Below are 13,770 nucleotides of genomic sequence, written 5' to 3'. Positions count from 1 at the left end.
TGATTAGGTCCCTAGCCTTTGGTACTGCCTCTTGTTCTTTTTTTTTGTGGTGAATTTTTCCGCCTTGTCATTTTGTCCAGATAAGAGTATATGAAGGAGCAAGTAAAATACTAAAAGGGTGGCAACAACCCCAGGAAAATATGCTTTAGCCAAATCAGAAGAGATCCCAAATCGTGAGGGGGGAGAAAGGGGACAAAAAGAGGTTCAGAAAAAAAAAAAATGAAACAATTAAAAAAAGAAAACAAATAAAGAAAAAATATAAAAAAGAAAAAAATATATATATATTAGATAAAGTAGTTAAAGAACGTTAGAAAACAAAAGGGTAAAAGTTAAAAAAAATTTAGCAGAAGAAGAAAAATAAATTGAAAAAGAAAAAAAATTAACTGCAAGGCTAAAGAATCATGGGGAGAAAGCCCTGAGTTCTGTGCTTTGCTTTCTCCTCCTCTGGAATTCCGCTGCTCTCCTTGGTATTGAAACTGCACTCCTTGGTAGGTGAACTTGGTCCTGGCTGGGTTTCTTGTTGATCTTCTAGGGGAGGGGCCTGTTGTAGTGATTCTCAAGTGTCTTTGCCGCAGGTGGAATTGCACCGCCCTTACCCGGGGCCGTGCTGAGTAATCCGCTCGGGTTTGCTTTCGGGAGCTTTTGTTCCCTGAGCGCTTTCCGTAGAATTCCGGAGGGCGGGAATGAAGATGGCAGCCTCCCAGTCTCCGGCCTGGAGGAGCGAGAGCCGGGGGCCCCACTCCTCAGTGCGCCCTCAGAGAACAGCGCCCAATTACTCCCGTCATCCTGGCCTCCGGCCGCGCTCCTAGCTGACCGAGCCTGCGACCGGTTCAAGGTAACCCCGAGCTTAGAGCTCACTCATTGTCTCTCTGTAGCCAGCTTCCCCGTTCTAATACCTGTAAGCTCTGCGACACTCAGAGACCCCTGATCCTTCTGTGACCCTGCGGGACCTGATGCCACGCTGACTTCGCGTGGGCTTCACCCCGGTTAAGCCTCTGGAGCGATGTCCCTCAACGGAACAGACTTTTAAAAGTCCTGATTTTGTGCTCCGTTGCTCCGCTGCTTGCCGGGAGCTGGCCCCTCCCCCCGCGGTCTATCTTCCCGTCGCTTTGGATTCACTTCTCCGCCAGTCCTACCTTTCAGAAAGTGGTTGATTTTCTGTTTCTAGAATTGCTGTTCTTTTCTCTTCGATCTCCCGTTGGATTTGTAGGTGTTTGCCATCTTTAGATAAGCTATCTAGCTGATCTCCCGCTACCTGAAGTAGTCTCAGCCGGCTACTTCTCCACCATCTTGACTCCTCCCCCTTGCAAGAGCTTTTTTAAAGATTTTCATTGCATAGCCCTGTGACCACTTTTCTTCTCTCCACACAACTCAAACATTCTTTTCCTTTACACTACCCAGATTATTTATTCCTCTGTAGAGGTTGTTCACGTTTGTTTTACTATCCTGGTATCTCTTATGTTTTTAATAACAAATTCCATACCATTAGCCTTTGCAACTTAGAGAAGTTTCAAATGCTCATATGTGGTCTATAAAAAATAATGATGCCTTTCCAAGGAGAACGGTGATCATTAGTTTTGCCCATATCAAAGTGGAATGTGTCATCCCTAAGCAAAATATAAGCTCACACCGTGCATAAAGACAATTCTTGTTTGCTTTGGCCAGATGCATGTTTTATGAGGAAAAAAATTCTTTTTAAGCAGGCCATTAAGAAATGTTCTTGTTCCCTTTTTAATGTCTTTGAGCTGCACGTGTGAGCAGAATTGTAAGGAATTTGTAGTGACTCATTCCTAATTTTGGCCATCCTGGTGTTCTGTGACGTTGTGCATATTAAAACCCCTAAACAGCTCTCAGAAAGCCTTGGCAATAGAGCTTGTCGCTTGAACCTATCAGCAATGTCAGATGCTTTTTTCCAACTCTATCACTAGCAAACAATATTGCATAGTTATTAAAATATGGGAATTAACTACAAAATCTGCAAGTGGCAAACAGTGTTGTAAATCAGCTAAGCAATTAGCATGAGATTTTTTAAGTGACTGAATACAAATTCAGAATTATGAAGTTATTATCTAATAACCCAACAAGTGATGTGAATAAATCCCTGCTAATATGAAAATTATCAAACCACTGAAATTCTCTTTTCTACAAGCAGGTCTATGGATCCTCATGCTAATGTGCTTAGATTGATAAACTACAGGCATTCTGTGAAAGCTTTGTTTATTCCAGTTGCTGCGAATTGTGCTTAGAGAATCTGTCATCCAAATGATCAGCAAATCGAAATCTGCAATTTATTTTCTCTTAATAGGTGGACAGGTTTTCACCGGCTTAAGCTCAGTTTTATTAATACTTTTTGAAACTAATTGCTGGAAAATGAATTTTAAAGGCAGGATTTTATCATTTCTACCCTCCTCCCCCATCCTCCTCCCCAACCCGCCATCACTATAATACGAGACTCAAAGCCACCTGTATATACTTTGGAAATATATGTTAAATAGGCACAGGCTATAATCTCCTGTCATTCATCTGCATTGTGGCAAAGGACCCCTAGACCTTGCTTCTGCCACAAGTCATTCTATATGTTGTTCTCAAAATTACTTTCTGATCAGGCTGTTTCCCTTCCACAAATTTCCAGCTCCTTTCCAAATAAAAGGCAAAAACTTCATATGGCTTCAATGCCCTCTGTTATCTGGTCTCACTTAACATACTTTTTCTTTATTTTTGTTTATATTGCAATATTACTTCCATACAGAAAAAAGCTCAGACCATTAGTTAATAAAAAATAAAGTAACGGGGCGCCTGGGTGGCTCAGTAGCTTAAGCCTCTGCCTTCGGCCCAGGTCATGATCTCAGGGTCCTGGGATCGAGCCCCGCATCGGGCTCTCTGCTCAGCAGGGAGCCTGCTTCCCCCTCTCTCTCTGCCTGCCTCCCTGCCTACTTGTGATCTCTCTCTCTCTCTCTCTCAAATAAATAAATTTAAAAAAATAAATAAAGTAACAACCAGGCAACCACTGTCCAGATCAAAAAATAGAAGGCTATCATTATCACAGAAGCCAACTTTCCTTGTGCATCTTTCTGATGATATCCTCCCCAGTGTCTCAGAGCTAATCACCCAGAGGTGATCACTTCGCTCATTTTCTTTATTGTATCTCCACCTGCATGTAAATCCTTAAATACACAATTAACTTTACCTGTTTATGAATGTTAAAAAATGGAATCACACTGTTTTCTTCAAATATTGTTTTTTTTCTCCCAACATTATTCTTTTAAAAGTCCATTTGTGCTACTGTGTATAGCTCCAGGTTCTTAAATTTTAAGCTGTTTAGTATTACATTGGGTCCATTACATTGGATCCATATACCACATTGGATTAATGTGGTTACATTGGATCCATATACATTGAATCCATATTGGATCTATATACCACAGGAGATTTATCTTTTCCACATTGATGGACATTTGGATTTTTATTATTCCCAGATTTGGTCTATTATGTACAGTGTTGTTATAAACATTCTTGGGTATTCATTTTGGTGCCCAGGATTCTCTTAAGTGTTCATACCCAAGGAGTAAAATTGTTGGAACATTGCTGTACATATCTTCATGCTAGATAAATATTTATGTAACACTCAAAAACAGGCAAAACTAATTTGCCTGTAAATATCTCCATTCTCTGCTGGATATGTCAAGACATTTTCTAAAGTATTGAACCGATTTAAACATCCAGCAATAGTGAATGACAACTCCTGTTTCTTCATATCCTATCAGACAATTTCTCTTTTTGCTTTACTTTTTTACTTTTTTTTTTACTCTTTCTCTTTACTTTTGCTTTGAGTTTTTCTAGTTGTTTATTCCATTGCACTATGGGTATTAATTCTGAAGTATTACAAGTCACTGATTCTCTCTTCATCTGTTTCTAACCTTCTGATTAACTCAGTTATTAAATTCTTAACTTCGGACATTCTCTTTACTGCTTCTTAAATTTCTGTTTAGTTCTTTTCAGATTGTACAATGACACTTCATGTGCTTTCCAATTTCCTGTGAATTTGTCTCTTGTCGATTTGTTCTAGTATGGTAACATAATTTTTATAATATGGATCTGAAAATTTTAGTATCAGAGTTCTTGAAAGATCTATTTCTTTTGTATATTATTTCCGCATTTGTATATGTGAAATAGAATTTCCTTTTATGTGGTATCTTTGACTTCTGTTTTGAACATTGATTAAACAATTACTTAAAGGAATAATGTAAGACCTAAAATGCAGATATTTTCTCCAGAGAGTACTATGGATTTATTTATTTATTTATTTTCTGGCATGCATCTGGAATCTCTTCCAGTTTCATACCACTTTAAGTTGCATTAAAATTTGAGACAAATTATTAAGACCTAAGTTTTAATCCAAGGGTTGAAAAATTTACGGTCCAAAGAGATGGAGTTGAAGTAAAATGATTTATGATGACTTCCTGTTCTGTAACCTTCTGTGTGATCTTGAGTTGAAATTTTTCTTCCTAATTTTTCTTATCTGTTAAAATAGTCCATCACCAGTAACTCCCAAAATGAAGGTTTCCTTTTCTTTTCTTTTCTTTTTTTTTTTTTTTTTTTTTTTTTGTAATACTTTCTGTTGTGTTTCTCTGGTGTTTTGTGTGTAATAGTTACAGTGTATGTTGCTTTTGTTTTATGTTATATTTTTTGAGTATGTGGCTTTTTCCAAACTGTGATTATTTTGGAAGTGGTGGCCATGACTTTCTACAGTATCGAGTATAGTGGGTACTACACCCACTATACTGAGTGTAGTAACTTGATGCTGTAGATGCTCAATTCATGTTAAATAGGTAAGTCAGTGAATGAATAAATTTTGGAAATAGGTACGTAGATAAAAGTGATTCAACCACGTTCAGTATTGCCATAGGGAAGGGAAAGTATTTTTTCTACTGTTAAGTCCTAGACCTTGAATCTAATTTCTATTGGACTATCAGTCCAGTGTATTGGCTGATTGTCCTCATAAAGTGTAACTGCTCTGAGGTAGGATGTACAAATAGTGATCCTAATCTGTTAAAGAGCTTAAAAACAAAGTCTAAAAACATCTATTCAGAAGAGAAGTGATAGGATGTAATAAAAGTTTATTTGGGTCGTAAAATTTGAAGACCATGTTCATTAATAATTCATCAATCCTCTGTAAAAGAACCATTAGGATAGCCATTTTTACTCTAGACCTTTAATGAATTCTAGCTGATTTTTCTGGAACCAGACTTTGGCAACAAAACTTTGAAAGGATCCATTTGCCTGGGTATTTACTTATAATATTGGAATTAAAAATAATTTTGAGAGGAAAATTTAGCATATTAAGGAAATATAATTTAGCATATTCAACAACTGTTTTAATAAGATAGGAGTAAAAATTAAAAAACAATATTTCTTATCAAAGCATACATTGGGATATATTTTGCCAGATAGATCTTTTAGTTTTGCAATACATTTAATTAGTATTCTTAATTGTTTAAGTATCATCCTGAAGAGTAGTATTCAGCTTTCTGTTTATTAAATTGCTGTTTAACTTTAAAGATTTATTAGATTTTGAAGACCATGGGTAAATAGAGAATATATATGGTCCAAAATTACTGGTAAAGGAATCAATCAAATAAGATCTCTTATGAATCATCTTTACTTTGGTTTGTCAATAAATAAATGTTTAAAATGCAGACTAATTCTAACTCTAAAATTCCAGAATTTCCTAATCTTATTGGCATGCTTCTGAAATGATCTTCTTTTTGGAGTTTATTTAATTCATTCTGATTCTGATGACCTCATGGCCTACTTCAGAGTATTTGTACATTGCATTGCATAGTCGTTGGCTAGGTCTGTGTTTTGTCTGTATAACTGAATGTTTGGTAACAAATTCTGACAATTATCTGAAAGATTACTATACATTTTAAAATACATAAATATTTAGAATCATCAAGATGTTATATATTTTACACATAATATTAAAGGATTGATTGAATTTTTACTTTTCTCTCATTTGACATCATTTAGATTAAACAAATCAGTATTACTTGAAATTTTTATCCATTCCCAAAACCTCTCTTCTACTGATCTATCAGTGTTCATTAGCATCAAATAGTGTTGTAATGAAAAAACAATCAGGAGCTTGACGACAAAAAAAACTGAAATTTCTTTTTTTCTTATGTTCTAGAATCCTAGAAAGTTAGAGTCTGGTATGGCATTTCACATCTCAAGGGCAAAGACTTCTTCTATCTTATTTTTCCACTCTGTGTGCTTTAAAACAGTTACCAGAGCTCCAGAAATTATGTGCTCATTCCAGCTGGAAAAAAAAGAGGAAAGATGAAAGAACAATTGCACAAAACACCTGCTTACATTCTATTGGTCAGAATTAGTCACATGGTCTCACCTTGCCTAAAAAGAGACTATAGATTGTCTTTTTTCTCAGGTGCTAATATAAAAAGATAGATAGATAGATAGATAGATAGAGATATACATATGCATATGCATATACGTATATATAATTAGTGAGGAAGAGAACAACTACTGGGGAGCAAATAGCAGTCACCTCCTTTATCTACTTATTTACTGATTTATTTTACTCTGAGGTAAGATAAAAACAGTTGACCAAGACCACATTTTTAAAAAGAGAAAGTGTCACTAGTTTAGAAAACCAAAATTTTAAAAATATTACAAGTACCACAAAATCAACATAGTTGTAGATAAGCTTCAAACTTAGAACTGATTTTCTGGGTGTCCAAAGTGAAAAGGGATACCAAGATAATTAGTTATCTTATTTTAATTATTTAGAAGTGGGCACAAAATGAAACCCTCTTGGCTCTGAAAAATTCAAAAAATTCATCTCATGGTATTTTTAGGGGAAAACAATGTTATGGTGGGCAATATTTTTATAATAGATGCAGTGATTTTATAAGACACTTACTTTGGATCTTTGACTAAAAGCCAAAGTAAAGTATTATTTTACATCTCAATGAAGGTTCATCTGTGAGTCTCTAAAGAAAAATGATCCAAGGATAAAGTCTTTGGGTTTTCTGACTTAAACCCAGAATAGATTTTAACCTGCCCAGAGGGCTAGATAGACATCTAGCCCTCCGGGCAGGTTAAAATCTGTGTGTGTGTGTGTGTGTGTGTGTGTATGGTTATCTGTAAATATTACTGTTCTGAGAGGTTATCTGTAAATATTACTGTTCTAAAAGGTTTCTGAACAAATTTAAGAAATTTAGGAGTAGATTATCTAATTTTCTGTAGTCTGCCAGCATGTTTGAAACCAATTGAGCTTCCTTAATATCAGGTGTTCTAAAAAGTGAAAGTAGCCTATTTGTTAATTGTAAGAGGACAAAAACCCAAAATGGTAAAAGATGTAGAAACAGAAACCCATTTGCTAAATTTACTAAATTACACAGTTTGCCAAAAACTTAAGTGGATTTTTCATAGCAATGATAGAGAAGCTGTTTTTTCAATGAAATGTGTGGTTATATCTACATTTCAAAATTATTTATCAAATAATTCCAAGTAAATGTTATGTTATAAATTTTCATTAAACTATACATTCTTAGAATTTTTTGTTCTTTTCAGAGAGTTTATGTAGAGTTTATCTGTTAAAATATTATTTTACATATTTTTGACATATAGATAAACAAATGCTTCAGGATACAAAAAATTTATGGTTTCTTAAATATAATTTTATTATTGCTGAATTGTAGATTGGTCCTAGAGTGACAAGAAAAATGAATTCATGGTCCCTGAAGTTTTATAGTCACTTTCATCTAATTTTTGTTATAGTAGTAATTAAATGAGAAATGAAAAGAAATAAAGTGATTAAACATTTTCAATACTATGACACATCAATAACACATAAGTTATATTTCTAAGTTAATTCTTTCAAAGTTCAAAAGCAATTTTTAGGCTGTGTATAAGCAAAACTCTTTGAAGAATTAATTTTTGGTTTCAGGGAGCACTGTAGATTGACATCAAGGATTTCTCTTATTTCCATGTAGGAAGAACCTTTTGTAATGGTCTCTGAAAATGTCTTGGGTAAGCCGAAGAAATACCAAGGCTTCTCCATTGATGTTTTGGATGCCTTATCTAACTACCTGGGTTTTAACTATGAAATTTATGTTGCACCGGATCACAAGTATGGAAGCCCACAAGAAGATGGGACATGGAATGGCTTGGTAGGAGAACTAGTCTTTAAGGTAAGCCTTTATTTATCTATTTACCTATCTAACTATCACCAATGACTGAACTGTAACTCCTAGAAGCTTATTTCGTATAAAATAAGTGCAAGACAGAGGATTAAGTGGTAATATTGCGTACAAAACTTGCAGCCAGTACTATTTTATGAACTCTGTGTAGAGAAAAACTGATGAGAAAAATAAAGCTACATTTTAAAATACTTTATATAAAAGTATCTACAAAAGGCTTTACTTTTGCCAAATTTACACTCGAAACATTTTGTCAGTATATGATACACACTGAAGTCACAATGTAATTTACAAACACAATTCATATCATTGTTTTCTTTTAAAATGCAATGTTATTTGCAAAAAAAAAAAAAAAACAATTAGGGGCTAATCATTTAGTTTCAGGATCTAAGTAAGGTAGATCTATCCTTACTGCTATATTTCTCCTTGTTCTTTGATTTTTCAAAGAGTGCTTAAGCTTCTTTATTTGTTTATCTCTATTTCTGTCAGATTTTGCTTCATTTTTTTTGAATCTGTTATTAGGTACTCACACATTTATAATTATTATGTCTTCCTGATGAATTTTTGAATAGTTGGGTTCAGGTTTGTAACTCACTATTTGATTTATGTATGTCCCATTTTTCTCTCTCTTCTTCCTTTTTTTGCTTCTCTTTTGGTTAATTGAATATTTTTCATATTTGACTTTATTTCCTCTTTTGACTTTTTACTGTATCTCTTTGTATTTCTCTTTGTGTGGTTAGTATAGAGATTACAATATGTATTTTTATCACATTCTATCTAGTGTAATATCATACCACTTCACATTTTTAAAAATGTATAAATTTGTAACAATATAATTTCATTTATACCACCCTATCCATTATGCTATTGTCGTCGTAATAATCATTATTTCAGAACTCCAGAGTAAAATGTAATAGTTTTTCAACTTAAACTTTCAGTTCTCTTTTATAAATATAAAGAGAAAAAAGTTTCTGGTATTTAACCATTTATCCACTGTTTCTAAGGTTTTTCAGTTAGTTCTACATTTCTGTTCACTCACCTGCCATCATTTACTTCAGAAGAACTTCCTTTGGAATGTCTTGAAGTGTAGTCCTATAGTGTCTTTCACCCTTTTTTTTTTTTTTAACCTTTAAAATGTCTATATTGCCCTCAGTTCTGAATTATATTTTTAGTATGTATAAAACTCTGAGTTAACAGTTTTTCTCAATGTTAAACATTTTAAAGGTGTCTTTCTATAGTTTTTTTTGCCATATATTGCCAGAAGTCAGATATCATTTGTACTTTTGTTCCTTTTTTTAGTGTGGGCTGGCTTTTTTACAAATTTTTTTTTTCATTTTCGATGTTTTGATGTGTAACTATGATCTGCCTACATGTGGTTTTCCCTGTATTTATACTCCTAGGGATTCACTGAGTTTCCGAAATAAATTTCATATAATCTAGTAAATGTTGGCAATTTTTCTATAGTTATTTTTTCTATGCTTTTCCCTTCCTCCTCTCTCTTTAAAGCTTAGAGAATATTCATGTTGAAACTCTTAATATTGTCTCTAAGTTACTGAGGTGTTATTTAATTTCTTGAAATATTTTTACTCTTTTACTTTAAATTGTTTATCTTGATCTGCTTTCAAGCTTACTGATTCTTTCTTCTGCAGTCTCCAATTTTCTGCTAAGTTCATGTGGTAACCTTTTTTATTTTAGGTAGCTTATTTTCCAGACCTAGAATTTCAGTTTTTTAAAAAATGATTTCCATTTCTCTTCTGAGACTCCATATCTTTTTATGATCATCTTTTCTTGTAAATCCTTCACCATACTGATAACAGGTGTTTCAAAGTCCTTATCTGCTACAGTTTCAACATCTTTGCCATCTCCAGATAGACTTATGTTCACTGCTTTTTCTATTAACTGTAGATCACATTTTTCTAATTCTTCTCATTTTCTGTTTTGTCACATTTGATTGAATACTGACCATTGTGGTTGATACATTATGAACATTTGAGATTATGTCTCTGAGATTGCATACTATGAAGAGGACTGATTTTTGTTTTAGTAGTTAGTTATTATAGGTTTCCCCTGAACTTGTGGAGCTTTGGTTTTACATGTTGTTAAGTCAGGTCTTTTTTATTTTCTTTAGTTTTGGGGGAAAATCAATTGGTTTTAGCAATCCTTATGTTCTTAAGCATAGCCTTCTGGAGTTTCTATGAAAAGCCTGTGGTTTTCATCAAACCCTTGTGACTTAGAGGGACTCAAAATTTTATCTCTATCTTCCCTGTCATAAGCAGTAATTATAATCTTTGTTCAGCTCTTTTAGTCTTCTGGTTGTTGCTTTCTGCTGATTTTTTAAAAAGTTATCCTCATGCATGTGCAGTTTAGGAGTCAACCAAGGACTTGAGGGAAGCTTATTCACAAATTTTTGGCTCATTCTTCCATGACTCCCTCCTGTCTGTGATTTGTTTTTAATTTCTGGCCACCCTGGCTGCCTCAGACTCCATCTCCTGACACTTAAATCTTATAAGACACTGACTTTCTGTTTGAGCTCCGGTACCTCTTGTCATCTAAACTGAGGTGGATCTTCAATAAATAAACTGTATAAAAGTGGATCTCACCTAATGCAATTACCATTTTTCAAGAGTCAGATACCCTTCAGTTTCTTCCTTCCTTTGGTTTATCTCCAGTCTTTTTAATTTATGTTTTTAAATTTGATACAGAATTTATAATTGTTATTCTTTGTTGGGTTAGTTCAGTAAAAACTATCTGATCATTGCCAGAACTGGAATTATTTCTGAAATACTTAAACATATTCAGAGAGCTAAAAGGCCTGAATAAGTTGTTTCCAAGACATGGGGAAGAGAAAGAAATAAAATGTTTTGAAGGTAGTGGTAAGAAAATGATAATGCGATTTTTATATCCTTTAAAATCTTCCTGAGTTTGTTTTATTTATTAAATCAATTACACATGGAATCTTATTTGAAAAACATTAATATCAATATTTTCAGTAGGAAAGAGGGAATGATCAATTCTCATTCCTCTCTTACTAAAACTATGATAATTTATCTTATATTCCTCTTTTAAAAACCCACAAACCTTTTGTATTCTGCCTTTGTATCTCTGAGAGGTCCTACCTGATCTGAACCCAGATAAGCAACAATGTTAAAACAAAGGATAAACAAAAACACAGGCATTATTAAAAAGCAATATAAAAATTGCTTTATAGAGAATGGATAAAATTCTTAATGCGCTATTTTTCTAACAAACTTCATTTGCTATGCAAATTGATAATAAAAAAGCATGAGAATTAGTCTAATATTGTCAATGTTTTTAGACTTGTGGGCTTATTCCAGTTAGTTACATTCTTAAGACTTGCTTTCTCACCTTTGAAGTGAGGAATACAAGAATGTTAATGTAAAAATTACTTAAAAGTATAACTTTAGGGTGCCTGGCTCAGTGGGTTAAAGCTCTGCCTTCGGCTCAGGTCGTGGTCCCAGGGTCCTAGGATCCAGGCCCGCACCGGGCTCTCTGCTCCGCGGGGAGCCTGCTTCCTCCTCTCTCTCTGACTGCCTCTCTGCCTACTTGTGATCTCTCTCTCTGTCAAATAAATAGATAAAATCTTTAGAAAAAAAAAGTATAACTTTAAACACTTTAAGAATTTATTATATAACAACCTCACATAAGCAATAGTATGCTAGTCTTCATTAACATTCAATTTAATTGTCTTCATTTTCATGTAAGGGCATGCCATTACTGTATGATAACTTAAAGTTCAGTGCAGTCTTTTTAGAAAGCAAAAAATTAGACTTAAAGAAAGCAACTGACATATAATTTTTAGCCAGAAAAGTTGTAACTCTGTTTATTGCAACTATATTTTTATTTTATTCACAGAGATATTTGGCCATTCTGACCAAGCTCTGAGAAATATTTAGATATTTCTCAGATGGAGAAGAATAAACCTACCTAAAAGTTTGTTGGAGAAGGCAAAGATAGGAAAAAAATGGAGAAAATGTGGTGTTATGAAAGCCAAGGGAAGACATTTTAAGGAGGAAAGAACAGTCAACATTATAGAATGACTGCCAAGATGTTGAGGGTACATAACATTTTGCTTAACTTTATTATATTACTAATAGAAATGTAAGCTCTAATTTTCAAAAATTAAAAATATGAATTCAATTATACAAATTATAATCAGTAAAATATCATAAGGAGATTTAGATTATCCAATAAGTTTCATCATATTGAAATTTTCTTCAGGGTTATTTACCCCTGTAAAGCAAAATAGCACTGATGAAATGGCATAATAATGTTATAACAGAGCTCCACAAAAATGAGTATATTACTGTTATAAATTTTCTGCTAGTGTAGACATTTTTCATGAATCTAAGTATATTTCAAATAACAGTAAACATGGTTGACTCTTAAAGAACATAGGTTGAACTGCATGGGTCCTCTTAATTGTCTATCTTCCTAAGAGAAAACCAAAATTAAAAGAATGGTTCTTGGAGTCTGTCACGATGACTATGGACAGACTATCACATTAAAAAAAGAGTCAAAGAAGAAACATGGAAAGTTTCTGAGGTATTTGATTTTTCCAGAGGTGGCACTCATGTTTCAGAGTTGGGTTGATCTCATGTTAAAGGGACTTTCCATTAAAACCAGAAGTCAGGGGTTCAGTACATAACATAACTTTTAGAGAGGAACATACAGCCAGAGAGAGCACATAATCCCATAAATATATATTTGAAGTCTATTTTAAAAACTAAGAATGTTCCTCACATTGATGGCTGGTATCAAAAAGTGAAGATACAACAAACATTGGTGAGGATGTGGAAAAAAAGAAACACTTGTATACTGTTGGTGGGAATGTAGATTGGAGCAGCTGCTATGGAAAACAGTATGGCAGTTCTTCGAAGAATAAAAATAGAAATATCATATGATCCAATAATTCCACCACTGGGTACTTACCTAAAGAAAATGAAAGCATTGAGTCAGCTGGGTGGTTCAGTCAGTTAAACGTCTGCCTTCAGCTCAGGTCATGATCTCAGAATCCTGGAATGGAGCCCTGTGTCAGGCTCCCTGCTCAGCAGGAAGTCTGTTTTTCCCTGTTCCTCTGTCCCTACCCTTACTCATGCACTCTCTCTCTCTCAAATAAATAAATAAAATATTTTTTAAAGAGAAACTGAAAACATTAATTTAGAAAGATATATGCACCCCTATATTTATTGCAGCAATATTTACAATAGCCAAGACATGGAAACAACCTAAGCGTCCATCAATAGATGTATGGATAAAGAAGATGTGGTATATATACACAATGGAATATTTTTCAGCCTTAAAAAAAATGAGATATTACCATTTCTGATAACATGGATGGGCCTAGAGGGTATTATGCTAAGTGAAATAAATCAGAAAAAGACAAATACCATGTGATTTCATTTATATGTAGAAACTTAAAAACAAAACAAATGAAGAAACAACAACAACAAAAACTAAGAATTTGGCAAAGTCTTCTCTATTTCTCATCCACCTTACTAGTTTTATAACTTTCTATAATTAATATACT

General features: G+C 33.7%; 1 protein-coding gene across 2 annotated transcripts in view; it reads left to right on the top strand.

The window, feature by feature from the left end:
- The window catches only part of LOC111155139 (glutamate ionotropic receptor delta type subunit 2), a 1,452,064-nt gene that overhangs the window by 1,142,561 nt on the left and 295,733 nt on the right, over positions 1-13,770 (top strand). For both annotated transcript variants that reach the window (XM_022515215.1, XM_022515223.1), the window contains one exon: positions 8,016-8,213. In XM_022515215.1, coding sequence (XP_022370923.1) covers positions 8,016-8,213 — 198 coding nt within the window. The remainder of the gene's footprint in view (positions 1-8,015; positions 8,214-13,770) is intronic.

This window comes from Enhydra lutris, unplaced genomic scaffold (genome assembly GCF_002288905.1).
Source record: "Enhydra lutris kenyoni isolate GAN:26980312 unplaced genomic scaffold, ASM228890v2 scaffoldscaffold3, whole genome shotgun sequence".
In the NCBI taxonomy this organism is placed as follows: Eukaryota; Metazoa; Chordata; class Mammalia; order Carnivora; family Mustelidae; genus Enhydra; species Enhydra lutris.
Note: the sequence above shows the minus strand (reverse complement) of the source record. Positions and strands in the feature narration are given on the sequence as shown.